The sequence below is a fragment of the Bidens hawaiensis genome, unplaced genomic scaffold, assembly GCF_021521415.1.
Source record: "Bidens hawaiensis isolate Kalapana, Puna unplaced genomic scaffold, B.hawaiensis_p1.1 tig00051488_1, whole genome shotgun sequence".
In the NCBI taxonomy this organism is placed as follows: domain Eukaryota; kingdom Viridiplantae; phylum Streptophyta; class Magnoliopsida; order Asterales; family Asteraceae; genus Bidens; species Bidens hawaiensis.
The window spans coordinates 1-21,714 of record NW_027499243.1 but is presented as its reverse complement, the minus strand read 5'-3'; the positions used below and the strand labels follow the sequence as shown (position 1 = coordinate 21,714).

At 41.1% G+C, this 21,714-nt stretch overlaps 3 protein-coding genes across 3 annotated transcripts; all 3 read right to left on the bottom strand.

Annotated features, from left to right (window-relative positions):
* Positions 1–624: 624 nt before the first annotated feature.
* Positions 625–2,163, bottom strand: LOC143599102 (putative ribonuclease P/MRP protein subunit POP5). The gene is made up of 3 exons (XM_077077147.1): positions 1,973–2,163; positions 1,747–1,884; positions 625–849 (listed from the first exon to the last, which is right to left on the bottom strand). The coding sequence occupies exons 1-3, from the start codon at positions 2,148–2,150 to the stop codon at positions 704–706; spliced, it is 462 nt and encodes a 153-aa protein (XP_076933262.1). The 5' UTR covers positions 2,151–2,163; the 3' UTR covers positions 625–703.
* Positions 2,164–13,170: 11,007 nt separating this feature from the next.
* Positions 13,171–13,548, bottom strand: LOC143599104 (uncharacterized). Its single transcript, XM_077077149.1, has one exon. It carries the CDS (start codon positions 13,546–13,548, stop codon positions 13,171–13,173), a length of 378 nt encoding a protein of 125 aa, XP_076933264.1.
* Positions 13,549–20,560: 7,012 nt separating this feature from the next.
* On the bottom strand, positions 20,561–21,694 carry LOC143599101 (uncharacterized). Its single transcript, XM_077077146.1, has one exon. It carries the CDS (start codon positions 21,692–21,694, stop codon positions 20,561–20,563), a length of 1,134 nt encoding a protein of 377 aa, XP_076933261.1.
* Positions 21,695–21,714: the final 20 nt, after the last annotated feature.

Genomic DNA, 21,714 nt, shown 5'->3' with positions numbered 1-21,714 from the left:
CCTTTTACACTTAGAAACCGGTTTCACAAGAACCGCTTGACTTCTGTTGACCAAAACCAGTTTAAGAAAAAAAAACCGTTTTGTGCAGCTAATGAGTAGTGCTTTAAATTTGTTTTAATGGTTCAACTAATGGTTCAAATAGGATAATCCAAGAAAGAGAGTATGCGTAACAAAACGTAGGTAATTGTATTCAAAGTCACACCATCAAAAATGCATAAAACCACTTGAATTAAGAAAAAGAAAATTCAGATTAGTAATAATAATATACTTTTATAAGAATAGTTAGCCAACTAAACAAACCAAAGACATCAACTTAGAAAGGGCAAGGTCTTTGCCCTTTGGTTCAAGCATCAAATGTGACCAAAAAAATATAAATAATAAAAAAAATAAAATCCAGGTTTGATAAAGGGTTTTCTCATCTACGGTGAGTTTCCTCCTTTTGATGGAATGAAGATGATCGGACAGGCCAGTGACCGTCATTGATCCATAATGGCCGTTCAAAAACAAACAAAAAACGGGACCGTTTAAGGTTCAGCCAGCTAGTTATTGCTACCGCTTTTTAACTTTGCATTTATTATTATTACAACATCCCTGTTTCTGATACCGGTTTGACAACCGATCCAGTAAACGCCTTGTTCTAGAAAACATCGTATTTAACACATCAATTGTTTATAAAATCAAAGTGTATAAAATAACTCATGTTTTAGTGCTCTAACATCTTGATTCTCTCAAGATTCTGCATATGTTTATTAACATCTTCTGTTTGTAGAGCACCAGAAACAATCTTTAAATGTTCAAATTTCAATTCTTCACATTTCAATGCTGCAGATTTACATGCCCTAATGTTCCCTGATTCACAAAAAATTGTAATAAAATTAACAAGCATTAGTTTTCTCGTTTTGCTTTATCCCTAACGGGCCAAAATAAGAAGAGACTAAAAAGGATTAAAGAAAAGGTCAAAAGTTCGCCTTATGAAATTAGTTTATAGACCCTAAAAGTCTGTATCCAACTTTGTTTAAAACAACTCCGAAAGAAACATGTTAAATGACGAAAACGCCCTCGTAACTTTTTAGAAAACAATTTTAACTAACATGCGACACTTCAAAAAAATTTTAGAGCATTTTCGTCATTACACTAGTTTTAGCCAAAATTGGCAAGAAAATAAAACATGCTTGGGTGTCCAATACAGCAGTTTCAACTAGGGGTGTAAGCGAGCCGACCCGGTGGATTGTTTAATTTACTAGAGCTTGAGCTCGACTTGTTTTAAGCTTTATTTCTAAAACTCAAGCTCGGATTTTGAGTAACCTTTTCAAACTCAAGCTCGGCCGTTTATAATCTTTTTAGTTATTTTTATCATAATTTAATAAATAAATGATTATTTTAATATAACTATTAAATATAATGATTAATGAATAAAAACTATATGAATAATTGGCTCATTTAGGCTAGCGAGCCAACTCGAGCTCCATAAGTGAAGCTCGGGCTCTACGCTTGTCTATTAAACAAGCTCGTTTTTAGGCATGATTTTAGCTCGTTTACACCCCCCAACTTTAATATATGGGTTAGTTTTATTAAAAAAGTTGAATACATTGGGCTACCTCCAAATATATTGTCCCTATGTTTAGCATGAAACCTACTAAATTGCTTAAATCAAATTTAACACACGGTATCGATGTAAAAAAATTTGTACAAAAAGTGTTTTTGGTCAACCCGACTCGCCCGACCCATTTTGCCACCGCTACTCACCACTAAGGTCCAATAAGTTAAAAACCACGGGGCAATTCCCGACACTTCTAACCATTGTAACTGCAGCCCAAACTTTTTGATGCTCGTCTCTTGAAGCTCTGATAATGCATACCTTGGTGATAGGGTTAACATATTTGACTGCACCAACATGATATTAAATATGCATGTGTAAGAAATGCTTGCAGAATAAAAGAACATAATGTTGTTGATAACAATGTTTAATAACCTTGGAAAGACCCTAGTGATGAGGCGAGACCGCACTCGCCAAAGTTGACAAGAATACTGTCTTTGATTGCTTTTGATATGTTATGTTGGCTAAGAATAATGGGATCGTTTTTTGAAATATCTTTGTTTGGATCGACAAATACCTCCATCACCAAGTACCTGTTTTTAAACCCGACCATTATAATCTCTTGGTTTTTAAAGCCTACAAAAGCAAACGAAGTTTAAGTTGAGCTAAAAATAAGAAAACAATGATTTAAAAGGGAAATGTTAAATTGACTATAATGACGTAAAATGTTATCTATTGAACACAGAAAGAAACATGAATATTTGGACAGTGAAACATACAATGACTCGTTGAGGCATAACATCAAACAGTTGGTGTACATGCTTAACTAACCCTAGTTCAAAAGGTAGGAAAGATTACAAAAAACCCCCACAAAAATTGTAGTCGTTTGCGATTATTTAAAGGGTTAAGCATGCATAAGTTTGAGTATTGAACATCAAAATTGGAAATTGAAGAAACTCAAGCACGAGATTGATGGCATTAATACGGTTATAAAGAAAACAAGCAACCCTAAACATATGAAATCATCAGAAAACTTAAAACGATTCAGATTTCTCAGAAGCATACCTTGAATAGTTAGACTTATTGAAGATCGAAGCTGGTAAAGTGTGATGGGGGCTTGAAGTGGAAGGAAACGCCGGCTGTTTGATTTGAAAGGAGTTTGAGAATGGGCTGACAACTTGGGCTTATATTAATCGGGTTTAATCAGGGACGGCAATAAACCCGAACCGATGGGAAAACCTGAAACCCAATACAATTGGGACGGTTAATACCCGACCCGTTAAGGTTTGTGACGGGTTTGGGATGGGGTTTGAAAATTTTTATGGGTTTGAGACGGGTTTGGGATTTCTAATATACTCGATTACCTGACCCGATTACCCGATAACATTGACCCATTTACCCGATTATATACCCGATATACCCAACATAGCTTTATATGTTTTTATTTAATATATATTAATATAAAATATTATATTTGTATATATGATTAAGATAATAGTCTCTTAAAGTTTTCAAATCCTAAATGTCTTTATTTTCTTCGTCTCAGTTCACAGCACATTCCATCAATTATTCTAATTTCCAATTAACAGTTCGTAACCTTTTTGGTTAAATATAGTTTGCTTCTTTCTTGTTTCTTCTAAGGATTCTTTTTTGGTTACTTCTTTTCCTTTTTGTTATGAAAATTCGAAGAAATATTATTTGTTGAAACTTATTTATAGTAATTATTTGAGATATTTATTTTTATGGTAATCGATTAGTTATATTTTGTCGAAATCCGATAGAAACCCGACGGGTTTTATTTTGTCAAAACCCGATAAGAAACCCGAAACCCGTTGGGTATCCCCGATACCCGATGAGTAATTACCCGATAAATACCTCGAAGGGTCTAGGTTGGGGTTCTATAATCGGGTCCGGGTCTGGGAATGCCTAGACCCGTCCCAAACCCGACCCATTGCATCCCTAGGTTTAATTTAGTTTTAGATTTGACTCTTTGGGCTTATTTAGTTTTATAAATCTTTAACAACTCCTGAATGGACACGTGTCGATCCTTGGTTGGATGTGACAACCAGGACCCGTTTATGGGGTAGCCATTATCTGTGCCCATCGTGGGATGGCCATTACGTGTCCAGGTGTCGCCTTTCCATTGGTCGATGTCGCTATCAGGAGGTATTGAAGGAATTTTCTAGGAATAGTTTGTTACAACTGCTCTTTCATATCACGTGGGGATCATGTGCGTGATGAGTCCCCTGTTGCTTGTGGGTTCCTCCCGCGGATGTTCATTGGTAATCCGCGGGTTATAGTTGGAGGTCCGCGAAGCATGTCTTAGGGTGTGGGTGGCCTTACCGGCTCACGTGTTCCTTGCGCGGATGTCTCTTTGGCAGTCCGCGGGTTAGATTAAGGGATCCGTGGGTAGATTTGCTACCCTCCCTCTATAAGCCCCCCCAGTCCATTGTTGCTTCCGTGATGCGATGTCGCGGGTGGAATTATGGACTCTATTGAGGCCTTTGTCGCGGGTTGCAACTGTTGACCCTTTGGATTCCTGTTGCTTTTGGACTCGGGCACTGTTCTGACGTCTGAGATGTGACATCCTCCGTCTGAATCATGTCAGGAGTGGTGCTCGAGGTTGGTGCACGAGTTTTTAGGCGGTTGATTCAAAATTATTTTGTTTTGTTAGTTCCCGCCTAACGTGTCCTCTTCTGACTGGACAGTTTTGGAGTGTGAGCTGGATTCCTCTTTCTTCGCATTAATTGCGATGTGTATATATAGGAGAGGCCATTTCACTTTCCGACTTACTTGCAAAAACTTTTTCGCCGAACCTATCTATCTTCTCTTTGTTCATTTTCTTCCTTTGACCTTTCTATTATTCCGATCAACCATGGCTGGTGGCAAGAAGAAGGGAAGCAAAGACAAGGAAAGCAAGAAGGACTCGTCGAAAGGGTGGAGAATATATGCATCAGCTGGAAACTTTCTGATTTCAAGGACATTGTCAACCTCTATGGGTTGGCATCGGAGTGGGAACCGGAGCTTCCCTCTCCTGGTTCTACAGCTGATCAGCCGCCGGCCGGAAAGATTGCTTTGTATGGTGAGTCTTTCACCACAGGCAATTTCCAGTTGCCTATCACCAGGTTTTTTGGTGATTTCTTGGTTGCATCTGGGATTCATATTTCCAAGTTGCATCCGTTCGGAGTCATGAGGCTCCGACACTTCGAGTTTTGCTGTAGAGCCCTTAACTTGGAGCCTACGGTGGATTGCTTTCTTGCGATCTACAAAATTCAAACCCGCAGCAGCTGGTTCAGATTCGCCATCCAGGGGAAGGCGATCGGGATTGAGCCTCCGAGGAGCGCTCATGAATGGAAGAACAAGTTTTTGTGGATCAACGCGGACGTTATTCCGCTAGTCATGACCCGCCGTTCGTTAACCACCAAATTCTCCCTTCCAGCTGCCGATTCGGAGGGCCAAGAGTGGTTCCAGAAGCTGATGCGGACTCTTACTCCTATGGGTTTGATTCCTGAGTCCGCGTTGGTTCAGGTGGGGATGAGCCGCCTATGGCTGTATCCCGCCAATCAACCATACTTCTCTCAGTACGACGGAAGTAAGCTCTTCGCTTTATTGTCCTATCATTCGTTTTGTTTTCTTTGCTTAGACACGTATGTTTTTTCGTTTCAGAGAAGAGTTCGCTGTTTGAAGTTCTTATTCCCACCGTCGCGGGAAATATGTTCAAGATGCCCTTGGAAATGTATCAAGAGCCTATTCTTGATCACTTCAAGGGTAACTTCCTTTTCCCCACCCGTGGTCGCACGGAGCCGGTGATCAACGAGTTCGCGGTAGCTCAAGGTGTGTACATTCTGAACCCTAAACCTCTTACCGTTATGCATCCGGACGGGACAATAGTCCTTTCTTCTAGTGAAGAGTCCTCTAGTGAGGATTCGACTAGCGAGGGTTCCCCGCCTGGTACTCCGGAAAGTTTTCATTCTGGCATATTGCGTGCTATTGCAGATCTGCTACGCCGCAAGAGAAGGGCAGATACCACTGGTGTATGCGGCCTTAATAAGGACTCCGATGCTGATGAAACCGCAGGTGGGGAAGCTGCTGAGGACATTGAGGATCCTGCCGGTGGGGAGGCCGGTACTGCCGGTGATCTTGCTGGAGGGGGGGGGGGCTCTACGAACGCCGATGATCCCGCTGGAGGGTAGGCATCCAAGGCTGGGGAGGGGAATCCTCCCCATAAGATGATAAAGTTGACCCGGCTCCAAGACCAGGTCAGAAAGAGGACGATCACTCGGTAACCCGCAGGTATTCAACATCTTTTGCACTTTCAGCTTTATACTGTGAATATCATTAACTTTGTATTCGTTTTCTGGCTAGTGGCGGTTGTCGTTCCTCGCCCACCGTCTCCGCCTCCCACTATCGTGCGTGATGACGGTGGCGAGGATGTGAATATGGAGCCTCCTCCCAAGGTGGTGGTGGAGACGGAGGTTGTTCCTCATGAGGATGTAGCTGAAGATCCTCCTGTCTCCACGGGTGGGAAAGAAGGATTCTCCCATGCTTCATCTCAATCTTTAGGGAGTTCTTCTTTTCAACCTTCATGGAACCTTGACCCGGATACATTCTTTACAGATCCGCGAGCATGCCAAGAGTTCTTTGAACATTGCCTCCCACCCATTGAGCGCAATCGTATTCACACTCACACCAAAGCTAGTTTGGTTCAAGCGTTTAGTTATCATATGGCTAATGTGCTATCCACTAGCCGCGAGGTGTTTGGGGGTTCGGTCGCGGGGGAGGCTGATCTTCTCCGCGTTGCCACCCGTATGGTGGAAGCTGAGAAGGCTCGGGACGCGGCCCGAGCTGATGCTGAAGAGAAGACCACTGCCCTCCAGGTGGCTCAGGAAAGGATCAAACGCCTGTAGGAGCAGGTGGTTGTTTAAGACAAGTATATCTCCGCCCGAGACGAGGAGGTCCGCAGGCTCGTGGCGGAGGTAAAGACCAAGGACGACCAGCTTGCTGCTGTGTCTGCGGAGTGGCTCATAAAGTTTGGCATCCCCAAGGTAAACAGTTCATATTTACTTGCTTTATAGGACATCTCATTTATTTTCTTTTATCTTAGATTGTCAGGCTTATCAAGGAAGGACCAGAGCTTGGGGATTGCCTTGCTGACCTGCTTGTTAGCTCCCCGCGGGTGGGTCGCCAAGCCGGTTTCGAAGAAGGCTATTCTATGGCTTACGAGGGGCGTCCACCAGTCGAGTTCCAGCTTCATGGGCAGGACTGTCAGAAGGAGTATGACGCTCATCTCGATTCTTTTGAGCATATTTCCTTCAAAATTTTGAAATACATTGCGGAGAGCTGCCATGAGCCGACTTGTGTTGGGGACTTGCGGCTTCATGTGAATGTGCTTCTTGAAAAGGCGAAGGAGGCCTCGGAAGAAGATTAGGAACGTAGATAGGATCAGTTTGTATTTTCTTTTCCTTTGTATTTGTAAAATTTTTTTAATAAAATAAAGATATATTTTCCATTGCAAGTATTTGTGTTGGGGATGCTTCCTTTGACATCTTAATTCTAGTTATTGCGGATGATGTTGCCACCCGCAAACTTCGTGTGCGGCTTCCTACTACTTGTCTTTTCTTGCGCCATGAAAACTTTTGGTTTTTTAGTAGGTCATTTAATGTCTTGTTATTGTGTAACTAAGTGTGCGCCACCTATTTCTAGAAATTGACTGATGTGACAGGCCTGCTCTGCGCGAGAATAGGTCTGACAGTTGACAGCTATGCCTTGGGATTTTAAATTTTAAACCTTTGGTTTCCCGCTTGACGTGTCACCATCTGACTGGATGACAGCTATTTTCCACTGTTCTTCAATAAATGCTGTCATTATAAGTACTCGCCGATGTCTCTTCTTCTTCACTACGTTGAAGAACCCTTGTTGACCTCGCTGGAATACCCTTGTTGACCTCGCCAGAATATTTTTACGCGGCCGTTATCGATTTTAAGAGGTTTCCTTTCAATCTTTGTCGACCATAGCTCGTTGCAATCGTTTTTTGGCTGAACATATGGCATCTTTGAGGCTAGATTATTCAACTGTCGATCGATTCGCCGTCGATTGGGATATAAAATAGTTTCAGGCCGTCGTTAATGCGTATGGTATAGCCCCAGAATTGGAGCTGGAGTTTCCAGCTCCAGGTGCGACGGCGAATCGTCCTCCGGTGGGGGAGATGGTGGTGTACGCCGAGTTCTTTAGTTCTGGGAATCTCCGATTTCCGGTTACCCGGTTTCTGGGTAAATTGATAACTGGGAGTATGGTTCACCTTTTCCAACTTCATGCGTCGGCGATGATGCGCATACGCCATTTGGAGTTCTGCTGCCGGGCGCATGGCATCGTTCCCACAATTGACAAGTTTGTCGTGTTCTACCATCTGCATAGCAGGGGTGGATGGTTTACTTGTTTGCCTACTGATCGGAAGGCTATTGCTTTGGATGCGCCTCCCCTGGATCCGGACTAGGCCAGGAAATTTTTTTGGATTCGGGAGGATGTGATCCCTCTATCTATGTACTGGTGGTTGACATATCAGCTGATGCTTGCCCTTCCATATGTTGAACGCCTCAAGAGGCATGGGTAGTATCAACAGTTAACCCATACCGCTACCCCAATGCACCCCATCCCTGAATCCGCTCTCGTGAGGGCCGAGATGAGCCGCCTTTGGTCTTACCAGGATGATGTGCCGTACTTCCGGAAGCCAAACAGATGTATGTGATTTAATGTTTTGTTTTAAAGCTTAACCTGATAACTCATGTTTTGTGTTGCGCAGCTGAAGATCTTTTACTCGCTGTCCTGTCCGTGGATGTGCCGGGGACTATGTAGTTGGCTCCACGCAACAAAAAAGACCTTCCGATCCTTGAGAAGAATAATGACAATTTCCTGTTCCCTCAACGGACCCGTCGGGAACCTGTGGTGTCTGAGGGTTTGTTTGTGATAGGTAGCCTATGTTTGTTTTTCCCAATTCTGTGATCTTTTTTCTTAACGAATATGACTTATGTTGGAGCCTTTGGCCGCAAGAGGAAGGAGGTTCCTTCCAGCGGTGGTCCTAAGACAACCGCTGGTGGGAGTAAGGATGTGATCCGTTCTCCCCCTTCTTCTCCGGGTGCGAAGAGGCTCCGTCTTCGTGATCGTGTTTTGATCCACACGCAAAGTGATCCAGGTGATTTCCCATGAATTTCTGTGTTTCCCTATTTCGACAAACTAATTGTGTTTTGTTTTTATGCAGCTCGCATGATCCTCTTGGATAATCCTCCTGCCAAGAGTGGCTCCAGCAGACTGTCAGCTGGTGATAAGGGAAAATACAAGGAGGACGTGCCCCGTCCTGTCGCCCGGGAACTGCCAACTGAGTCACTTGTGACATTTGAGCCAAAACAAGGTACACCTCAGTACGTATTTACCTATTAAGCAAATAAACGCCTTTTGTGTAATAAACGAACGATTAACCGAACGGGTCGGGTGATGACCCAGATATCTCGGGGGGCCATCTATAAGTGATATACGATCTATACAAGCTAAAACATTAGAAATATGGCCTTAGTTTGATAGCAAACAAGTTAAACAAAAATATGCTCGTTTAACTACCCGCTATAGATTTAAACGCGAAAGATAGTTACAAAACAAGCATTGTATCATCCGTTAAGCCGAAAAAGACTTACCAAACACTTATTTGAAATGTTTTAAGTGATCCATGAAAATATTTTTGATTTTTACAAACATATAGTATGTTTTTATAATTTTACTCAAAACTAGCCGAAAAACACTTGTTTTCGCGTTGTTTAACGCACCCGATAAGTTTTTCGCGCCAAAAAACCGAACCCGAACTAAATTTGGACCGGGATTTTCGTATTTGGGCTTGAGAAACCAGATTAATGGGCCAGAACAACCCATCATGGGCCCAAAGGGACTTCCGATCGGACCAGCCCACCCCACCCCCCATTTTTTTTATAAAACTTGTTTAGAAAGCTTGTTTATCCAATTTGGTTTATAAAAACTGAGGTCCAAGCAGCTGCAACCTAAAATTCCAGAAAACCTCCAAACCCTAAGGTAAAGAGCTTAAATAAGTAGCTTTTATGCTTGTCTAAATTTGTTTAATACCATAAAAACATGTCTTGGTTACTAAAAATCATTCCTAACCGTGTAAAAATCCTAAAAATGGTCCATAAACATGTTTTGATCATACACATGGTAAGGAACCTGTTTTGATAGTTTTTTTTGGCCATAAACACGGATTAAAGGGTTGAAATAGCGTTTTTACGGTTCAAAAGTTCGTTTTTGTGCACTAGCCGAAACCCTAAGTTAAGGGCTGTTATGTTGATGAAATATTGCTTGATTTATGATATAGGACTTGTACCTAGCTTTATTAAAAGCACAAGAACCTGAAAACTTGATTAAAAAGTCGGAAACGAGCCAAACCCGCTAAGGTAATGCCGAAACACTCGCTTACGGGCTACTTAGGTTAAGGTTGTGATATGCATATTTTTAGGCCTTGAAATTTTTCAGGGACATCAGGGATCATGTCAATGAGTCCCTGTTCAAATTTGGTAATTTTTCGACCATCCGAGAATATTTGGCAAATTTATTACCGAATTGGGACGTTTATTTGGGAAAAATAGCTAAAATACTTCAAAAATTATGAACATTTTCTGGGAACTCAGATTTGATGTATTTTGATCACATATGAATTTTGAGATCATTTGGAGAAGTTTAAAGGTGTTTTTTTATATGCGTTCGTGTGAATTTTTATGGCCGAATTTGGGCCGAAAAGAATATTGCACGAACTTTTTACTTTCTGTAATTGATACAGGTTGACTTGGGACATGATTTGAGATTTCAGGAATTTTTGTGGAATTTTTGGAAATTTTTTGGGGTAAACGGACGATTTTAAAGCAAAATATAGCTGATAAAATGAATTTTTATAAATTAATAAATCAGTAAATAAATTCCAGAAATATTTTTATAAAAATCTACATATTTTAATTGATAAGTGGTTAAATTTTCATAATTTAATGATTAACGGATAATTAATTATGCTAATTTAAAGATTAAACAAATTCTGTTTTTATAACAACCGGCAAGTTCGCGACTAGTGAACCTGCGGGAAAATCAAAACAACAAGAGTGATCAAAAATCATTGAACAACATCACAACCTAATCCTATTGCCACTTTCTGGGCGTTCCAGCTACACCCAGATTAGTTATACAGCCCAGTTTAGTATTGAGATTATAATAATATTAAAATATTAATATTATTATAATATTGATTATAGGGACTACTGATTGCAGACCGAACAAACCACGAGCTGATACAGTACTGAATATTTACTAAACAGTGAGTTTCATGACCCCACTTTTAAACTGTTTTACGAACTTTTGGGGTGAAAAGCATGTTTGCTTATATCTATATACTTATCTGAAACATGTGATGATGTGAATTATCTAAGTGCTAAAACACGAAAGTCCCCACAATCACAGTGATTAACTTCGAGCCGGTGGCTTGTGAATAGTACTATTGGTTTGACAAACCCAAACGGAATCGGCCTGGTTGCCGTGTCACATAGCGTCGTTTGCACATGACCATATTTATACAAACAGGCTATGTAGTGTTAGACATAGCTACTGGGGCATGTTGTGGGCGGAAAGGGGCCACAGTGGTTGATTGAGCGTGGGAAATGGAGACACGCAGTACGAACAGTCCAGGCTTCACTGTAGCTTAGCATAATTACATCACATACATCATTTACATACATACATACTTATTTCATGATTACAAGTGTTGACTTGTGAATACTCATTACTGATTTCTTGAAACTCATGAAACTCACCAACTCTAGTAGTTGACCCGTTTTAAACTGCTTTTTAGGTGTATCTAAATTGGAATGATTTGGTGATCTATTACTTGCCTGAGGTGTGTGGTTGATGCTACGTGAATAGAGGCAAGGGTGTTAGTAGTAAGAACGTTTAGTTAACGAAATAGTTTTGTTTGTACCACCTAGACTGTAAAACAATGATAGAACAAAGAAATGTAATATATTGTAAATTAGTTTGTAATGTTTCTTTATAAACAATGTGTTGATACCAGAGGTGTCTGTTACATTCCCGTTTTACGCTTCCGCATTGTGCCAGTCTGGGTGTGACATCGCTGCCTCTGTCCCCGCCCATCATTCAAGAGGAATCGGCGGGGCAGGCGTCCGGACTTCCACTTCCACCGCGTTCCTCGGAGGAGGAGAGGGGGCTCGCGTCATGCAGGGGGGTGCCGCCCGCCACATCCCGGAATGGGGTTTGACTCCCGCTTCCTGGTTTTCTGACTGGGAAGTGTGTTTTGAGTTCTTGCACGAGGGTGTGCCTCCTGCAGATCGCGAGTTCCAACGGAACAGTGCCCGGATATCTCTTGGAAATTCTTACATTTATCATTTGGCCAACTTGGTCTCTACAACCCAAGAGATATACCGGGACTGGAATTTCATGGGGCAGAACTGGGGGTTGCAGGATAACCTCCTCGAAGAGCTTCGCGCCGAAAAAGAGAAATACCGGATCGAGGCTAACACCCAAAGGTGGAAGCTGAGAGATTCTGAATGGGCTCTGGAGCAGGAGAGGCGGTGCCAGGCTACTGCTGCTAAAGAATGGGAGGAAGCGTGTCGGCGTCAACACACTTCGATTGAAGCCGCGCGTTCCTCCGTTCATTCCCGCGAAGCTGAGCTTGCCAAGGCGGAGGAGGAAAAAACAGGCCCTTGAAGCCCGCCTGGCTGCTCAAGAGGAGGCTGTAAACTCTCTTCGTGCTGCTGCCGCCGAGAAGGATCAAGCAATTGAAGATCTGATCAGGGAAAACTCCCGCTTCGTCGGTGAGCACAGTACGTTGGAGTTTGAGGCTGAATGGGCCTCTGCTAACCGGTTATGGTTGATGAAGGAAGGTCTTCCCAAGGTACATATTTCCATTTGTGTTGATATCTTGGGATGAGCCTTAACTGTTTCTGTTGTTTTTAGGTCATCTCTCATGTTCATAGGAGATCAACCCTAGGAGATTGTCTTGCAGATCTCCTCCATGCTTCCAGTGATTCTGCGCGTAAACCGGGTTTCCAGGAGGGGGTAACCTTCGCCCAGGAAGGTCGTTCACTGGAAAAGTTTGACCTGCATGGATTCGATGTGGATGGGAAGTATAACGCACAGATGGATGCGTTTGATGAACTGCGTTTCCCAATCTAGGATGCTATCCAAGGCTTTGCTAAAGCGGCGGATAGCGTGCATCAACTCCGCAGCTTTCTTTCTAAAGATGAATGACTTGTAATTATCTTTTTTTCTTGTAATCCCTTTTTTGAATGTATATATGGCATGGATTTTACATTTTGTCTTGTATGATTACTTAATATAAATGTGTGTGAGCTAAATCTGTCATGTATCCAAAATATAGGATTAGGATAAGTGTCGGCGCGTAAGCCTTATCCGTTCAGGAACTAAAATGCTAGAAATTTAACGCTGGTCAGCTATGCGTGGTTTATATTCATATTATCATCGGTTCACGACATTAAACAAAAATTGGTACGCAGACCAAAACTGAGGGCGCGCAGGCCAATAAAGAGGCGCGCAGGCCTGAAAGAAAATTACATTGATTAAATATAACACTTTCGTAGCTGTGCCACGTTCCAGCTTCTGGGAATGGGAGTACCGTCTAACTTTTTTAACTTGTAAGCACCCTTTCCCAGTATCTCATCCACTTTGTAAAAACCCTCCCATGTGGGAGCTAACTTTCCCGGCAATTCGGAGTTTGATGCCTTATTGTTTCGGAAGACATAGTCTCCCTTGTGGAACTCGCAGATTTTTACCCGCGCGTCGTAATATTTCAGGAGTTGGCTCTTGTATCTGCTTTCGCGTATTGCTGCCAACTCGCGTCTTTCCTCCAGGAGGTCTAGGTTTATTCTGAGTTCTTTTTCATTGTCTTCCATCATGAGGATTCTTGCAGACGGGAGGCCAATCTCGGCAGGGATCATTGCTTCCCTGAATAGCACTAGACACGGAAACGGACTTTCCTACGGTGACCTCAACCTCAAACACATCGACTACGCGCTCGGGTGATTTATTCAATGAGGAACAAAAAGCGGTAGACAAAAAACTTCTACTGGCACCCGAATCAAATAAGATCGATGCCTGTAATTCATCAAGTAAAAAGGTACCTGGGATAATATTACACTACTGCTTAGCTACACGATCATACATACGATTCTGAAAGAATGAGAATTTATAACGATAGAATATAAAGATAAATAAGGAAAAAGTATCTGAAACGACATCCGCATCATCCTTCGCCTGTCTCTTGGAGATGTTGAAGGCCCTCGCTCTGGCCTTCGGCTTCTCTTCCACCTTCCCCCTCGAGGAAGTCCCCTGACCGAAACCCCCGCCTTACTGGTAGGACAGTTTGATGCCAAGTGACCAGCACCCTTACAGCGGAAACAAGTCAACGTCGGACACTCGAAATGGGGGTGTCCAACCTTATCACATCGAAAACAGGAGCCAGACCCAATCTTACATTCCCCCTTGTGCGGTTTCCCGCACTTCTTGCAATTAGCAAACGCCGCATCCCTCTTAAATTCAGAAGCATCCCTCTTAAATTCAGAAGCCTCAGTCTTTACCCTCTTCTCAAACGAATTAAAAAATTGCTTCCCCCGGGCCGTTTACCGTACGAATTTGAGTTCCATGTCTTCCTAGCTTCGGTCGGCGGTAACTTCTCCCTCTGATCATACAATGTACCTGCTAGGGTAACCACTGAGTGAAAAGAGTTCATGTCGGTGGTCACCACACCCCTACGAATATCTTCCGGAAGCCCCTTCACATACTTTTTAATCCTCTTGGTTTCGGGATTAACCAAATCGGGACATAAATGAGTCATCTTGTTAAACTTTGTGGTATACTCCCGATGCGTCATACTACCCGCCTCCAGGGTCGAGAATTCCTGTTCAATCTTATCCAATTCATGTGGAGGACAAAATTGATCCAGAACCAATTTATTCAACTCATCCCACGTCATCCTCCTAATCGAACGATCACCCATAGCCTGCGCCAAGTTATCCCACCAACACAGTGCCTCAGAACGAAAAGAGGTAGTAGCATAAGTAACCATGTCATCCCCCTTACATTTACTAACTCTCAGAACGGCCTCCATCTCCCTCACCCACTGATGTGCTGCCAACGCATCCTTAATACCATCGAAAGAAGGAGGGTCACACTTCTTGAAGTCACCATACGAGCAACTCCGAGTAGATACGCTAACAGTCTGCACTTCGTCTTTATCCCCACTCGGCACATACACCTCCTCTTCCTCTTCGACCTGCGTCTCCTTACCTTTCCTTCATTTATCCGAACTTTTACCAACCAACGACTCCTCCATGGCCCGGCCTCAGCAACGATCTCGGGAATGGCGCTATGAAGCACCTGGTAAACCTCATCCGCAATAGCCGCGCGCATAGCAGGATCTAAAGCGGGGTTATCCCCCTCCTCATGAATCGGGGTTTCCTCCTGTTGGGGAGTAGGAATCTCATTCACAGCTTCGGCACGTGGCTTACGACCACGGCCATGAACACTAGGACCACCTCTCTTAGCTGCTCGAGTATTAACCATGACTTATCTCTGCAAAGACAGAATTTTAACACGGTCAAGTACAAGTGGCATTTAGAACATGTAAGGTAAGGGTAAACTGCTAATGACGTTGATCAAGTGTAATTAGTCGTTTACTTTACCCGCCTGTCCTAATCACCCCCTGCCCTTAACCACATTAGCCTTTGTGACAGCCCGCAATTTCCGTACAATTTTTAAACAATAATTAGACATAATTACATTACAAAAATGCCCTAAATTAGATACATATTCATTAAATCATCAAAAGTATAAGAAATAGCATTCACATGTAACTTACACGCTTGGTGATTATAAGAGTTACCGCGTCACACGTTCAAACACTCGACACAAAAATTAATGATACTATAATAAAAATAATACTTTTATATGTTATAGGAAAAATGACATTATCATTATATGTATGTATATAAATAACAACTTTGAACCGTGTCCGAAACGTAACGGTGCTTTATAATTCGATGTACATATGTGGATAGATGAACCGAAATTATGACCAAATATAAGATTACGCGTAACCTAAAATTCACTAGTCTCTTAATAATTTTATTACTCGTAAGTATATGGGTATTATAAATACAAAAGTAAATCATAAGTTTATTAAACTACTATCATTTATAAATACGAACTAAACTAAACAAAAAGATTTATAAATTGAGGACCTAGACCAACACAACCTACTCTAGTCTGTGAGATCCGCCTATCACCTTGTCCAGCCGATTATACACCCTTCTTTTGTATGCTCACATGCATACATAATATCCCATGCATGCATAAACCCAAATTTTCACTAAATGGTGATTAAAGTAAAAGAACTTATTTCCAAAAGCTTTACCCCAATTATTTATTATAACAAGTGGGCATATGAAAAGTCAAGAGTTGGAAAAGGCACGGCCAAACTATACCCAAATAATGTATGCGCAAATCTCAATCCTGTTCCTTTTTCTTTGTGAAATTTTGGCAATGCACACACAAGTAAACAATAAATATAATTACTTTGTCATCTAGTGAGATGGAATCTATGGCTTAGCTACTTAGGGAATTATATACGAACTTTAGGATTCAACAATTCTTCACAACACTTTTAAGCAACCATAACACACATACTCACGTCTCACCCCACTCTCCCTCTTCTATCCTTGCAAACCGACACCCACCACCACTACTTCCCTATCATCGGGTAGCATCTCAATAACACACAAGCATCTTGTTACTTGTCCACTCTAATCCAAGACACATCCAACGTCACTATCTTTCAAGCTTCAAGCCATTTTCAAGAACAAGCATGGAGTAGAAGTACAAGAGTTGGTGCATGCAAGCTTATATTCCCTTATTTCTCCTCTTTAATCCATCATTAAAGCATAGTGAGCCTACAAACTATCTTATTTCTTTAATTTACGTCCTTTGATAGCATTTATGCTAAATCATGTTCACCCAATTATAAAAGTAACAAGAAATACTAATAAAGGAGTAGATCTAATAACATGCAACTTAAAACATGATTCTAAAGTACGGATCTAGAAGTTTGTTACTTGAAATACAATTATAGAACATAGCTTTAGTAAAAAGATATATAGATCTCTCTATACACGAGTGGATCTAGCTATACGTGCTCAAAGGATGGGCATATTAGTTAATACTAATGAGAACCTTATGCTGAATTTTTAGAAGAAATTATAATATTCTTATAAGGATTTTTGTGTATGAAAGGATTTTTATCAAAGTTTGTTTATGAAAACTTGATCTATGACGTTGACAAAACATCTATATGATATATATATAAAATCTTTTACTTAAATGTTTTGATATATAATTCTTAACGTAATTAAAATATATATTGTTAAATATATTTTTAACTCCTTACCTTTCCTAAGATAGATATATAATGTCACTTATAGTTATTTTATTAAGCAAACTATGTTAAACATAAACGTATCATTAACGAGTCGTCTCACACATAAGACTAGGGATTGGGTGAACACGTAGCATAAACCGACACACTCATTTAATATGTCGAACCGACCCTAAGTTAGCATGTACCTGTCTTAGGAGGAACATAGAACGAAAACGAACAAGAGTTCTTACACATCACTCACTGACGCCAAGGTAAATTTCACGGCCCCTTTTCTCTTTTACTGTTTTACAAACTAGGGGGAGAAACATATTAAACTTATTAGATAACTTTGCATGAACTTATTTAATTACGTTTCATAAACTTATTTAGTAACTTTGCATAAACATATTTTATAACTTTACATAAACTTATTTCGTAACATTGCATAAACTTATTTGACAACTTTGCATAAACTTATTTAATACGAAATAAACCGTATTTCAAAGTTATTTATGTCTTCGTGATTAAACGTACATTGAAACTTATTTATAAAGTTGAAAACTTTGTTTGTTACGAGTGCGTTTTCCCGATTAAAATGTTGTCCAAAAAGTTTACGTTTACGAACTTAAAAGCCCTTTTATATACAAGTGAGTGTATGCAATGCAACATGATATATACGATAACTTAAACAAGATCGATAATCCTTTGTAGACTAGCTAAGAATACAAATTAATATATGACAATGAGCCCATAATCAAACCCAAATCTATATGTATGCCCGAGAACCGTGCCATCACGGTGTGAATTATAGAATATATGTTCCCATTAACATGTCGGTTAGAGCGACTAACCATGAGCGGGGGATCAATCCCGATAGTACTACCCACATATTTCTTGGCTAAACCCATAGTTAATGATTATAGAATGTATTGATCCGAAGATCTTAAGGGCCTCGTGTAACTCGTGCTCATATAAAGATTTTATGTCTTGCTCACTAATTTACGTAAACATAAACAAGTTTTAAAGCATGTTTTGTAATGAAAACATAAGCTGTTGATAAGTGTTTTAATCATGAAAACATATATTTGAGAAATCATTTCTTGTTTTATACATTTTAAACATTTGAAACTCAATATCTTTCAAACAACGGATTTAATCATGCATTTAAAACCTGTGAACTCACCAACATTATGTTGACTTTTAAGTATGTTTTTCAGGTTATTAAAATCAGAAAGAAATTTGTTGGCATATACAAGCATCGCATTGCATATAGGATCGCCACGTTAATCATTAGCTGTGATTATCCATGAACGTGGTGCCCGCGTTTCCGCCTTGGCGGGGTGTCTGTCGCCTTCCATCTAACACTTAAACAATTAATCACATACTTGACACTTTAAAATTCGAAGGAATAACTAACAATTAAAGTTACCTATTGGCATGCAGCTACTTGCAGTGGGCATACTAGTCTCTTCCCTTACAGTTCGAGTCCAAGCATTCGGGGATGCTCGGATCCCTCGAACCATGGCTCTGATACCAACTTGTAAGGCCCCGAATCCCGGGAATCCTACAGTTGGTATTCATCCAAAATACTTACAAAAATACTTAAACTTAAAAACATTTCATTCCACTAAAACAACCAATTTAGAGTATAATTCAGCGGAAAACCATAATTAATAAAATAAGTTCCCAAAACCTGGGAATTATGCCCAAAACCAATTTAAATGTATTTGATAAAACTTTAAAAAGAATGTTCAATATTTAAAACTTCCGTCTACGTATGCCCTTCACCGTCCAAGTAGTTTCGTGCACGGATTAGGCTTATGATGGTTCAGTACGAAGCGACGACGACGATGGAGTTCACGACATTTCCGGCAAACCTGGTGCGTTCGCTGACGAGCTGAAGTAGTTTTCGGCAGTGGACTTCCGTTTAAAAGGGGGGAAGGCATTTAAAAGAAAAGAAAAAATTAAGAAAATTACAAAATTACGAAAGTACCCTTGACTTAACTGATAAAATAGACGGAGTTAAAAAAAGTACTAAAAATGCAAGTTTTGTGAAATTGGGGTAGTCATTTGCATAAAATAAAATATAGGTACTAAAGTTGAATAGTTGGTCAAACCACAGGTACCAAAATGGCACTTAACTCCCATACAATAATACATACAAACATACAATAATATCATCTCAAGGCCTACCCTATACAAGTAAGCCCACACAAAATAGTTTAAACAGTTCATCAAGCAAAATCGCTTAGGTGTGCATGCTAGCCCAAAAACTTGAAAAGAGTAAAAAGGGTCATCATGAACTCACCTGACACAAGGCACGAATTCACCACAAGCTAGAGGACCCCTAACTATCCCCAACACTCAAACGCCTGTCGGTTTACATACAAACATTACTATTGACATCGAAGGGACTCGTTTATCCTACGAGACGTTCTAACATGGTTCGAGTTACCTAAAGCCTCGACCACATCAAACTCAATCACAACAGCCCCCCGGGGCCTTACCTTCACCAACACCACCCTTAGATATTCTCGGGAATAAATAATTCCCAAATTACCCCCGGAAGCACTAGGTGATACTAACACGCGCGTTTAAGAGTCGTTTAGGCAATTAACATCCAACTCAGCCCCGTGTGGACCCAATATGATAAATTCACAGCCAACAAGTCCACACAACGCTACACGAGTCAAATGGGTTGGTAACTAGCAAGTACAACACACTAACTATTCAATAAACGCAAATGCGCGTTGTACCGACCCTTTGAGTAACCGACAACCAATTCAACCCCATAACTTATAAAAATGATTTTTCAACAGCCCGTACATCAAACCGAGTTCACTCGAGCTGAATTGGTCGTTAATCACTTCAACCCTCGCGTTAAACGCAACAATCTACATTTCTAGTAAACTGAACACTAACATTCAAACTACAACTAGTTGACCAATCAAACGAACACCAATGAACATGATTTTAAAGTATGTTATACTAGACATACCAAGGAAGACTTTGGTGCAAAAACCTCAATCAAAACAGTCCCGGAAAGGTTAGAATTGACAGCCACCTGGTAAGCCTACAACACGAAATTTAACGATCAATACACGTGATATAATGATAAATTAAGGTGTAAAATACTTGGGGAAACATATAATTAACCTTTAATTGAAGTTTTAGACCTTAAACTTGGCTACACAAAAGAAAATCATGGGGGGGGGGGGGGGGTGGGGAGGGGGCTGCACCAAGCCGATTGGACTGCAATGGGGGCTAGGGTTTAGGTTTTTTTTTTATGATATCATAAAACATGTTACACTCCAGCCCTTCTAATTTGAGGGATATGGCAACTTGAAAGGAAAGTTTGAATGATTTAATGTACCGGGATAACGAGAAAGTTTCCGAGAAATGTCGGTTAAATCTCGAGAAATATACATACTTTACAAGCTTAAATCTTTAAACCGAAAATTAACGGGCGTTACAAATACTCGGCATTCATTATCTTGGCTACAACCATCCTTGGGCCTGCATGTAGGTCACATATGCCTTCATGGATTTCTTATGGACGCTAGCTTGCTCATAGCATCCGCGGGTCGATTCTCACTTCTCTTTATGTGCACGACTTTGCAAGAAGTGAACTGTTGCATGAGGTCTTTTGCTTGAGACAGATACGAGGCCATTGTGTCGTTTTTTGCCTCGTAAGACCCTGAAACTTGGCTTGCTATGAGCATTGAATCGACCCGGGCTTCCAGGAATTTGACACCCAACTTTTTTGCGATCCACAGACCGGCCATGAAAGCTTCATATTCTGCCTCATTGTTGGTACTTTTAAAGTTCAGCATGATGGCATAGGTGAATTCTTGGCCGTCTTGGTTGACCAACTTTAAGCCTGTGCCGGAACCTTCCCCACTGGATGCTCCATCTGTAAATAAGATCCATTTTTTACTTTCATTAGTTGGGGTTGGGGGTTGTTGTTCGTTTAGGCATTCTTGGACTTTATCATCTGGTATCTCTGTTAGGAAATCTGCTAAAACTTGCCCCTTTATCGCGGGTCTGGGTTGTACTCTATGGAGTGTTCCCCTAGTTCGATTGCCCATTTGGCCAATCTCCCAGATAGTTTGGGTTTTGCCAACACGCCTTTTATCTTGTAGTCTGTTAGCACGATGACGGGATGTCCCTGGAAGTAATGCTTCAGCCTTCTTGCCGCATACTAACGCGAGAACCAGTTTTTCCAGCATCGAGTATCTAGTTTCAGCGTCCGCCAAGGTTCTGCTGACATAGTATATCTGTGTTTGTATTGTCTTCCTGTCTGTTAGGAGAACTGCTCCTATGTTGATGTCGGACGCGGATAGGTACAGCGTGAGAGGCTCTCCTTCTTGAGGTGCAGTTAATGTTGGAAGTTCCATGAGACACTTCTTTACTTCGAGGAAGGCTTGTTCTGCTTCTGGTGTCCATTTGAAATGTGCCTTTTTCAGGCAATTCCATAGTGTGGACACGAAAGGATAGGATTTGGCTGCATGGTTTGCAAGGAACCTATTCAAGGCAACCAGCCTTCCGTTCAATGTATGGACTTCTTTTAACGAGGATGGGGAAGGCATTCGAGCAATTTCCTGAACTTTGTCTGGGTTTGCCTTGAATCCGTCTCCCGTCACAATCACTCTCAAAAACTTCCCTTCCTCCATTCCGAAGGAACACTTCGAAG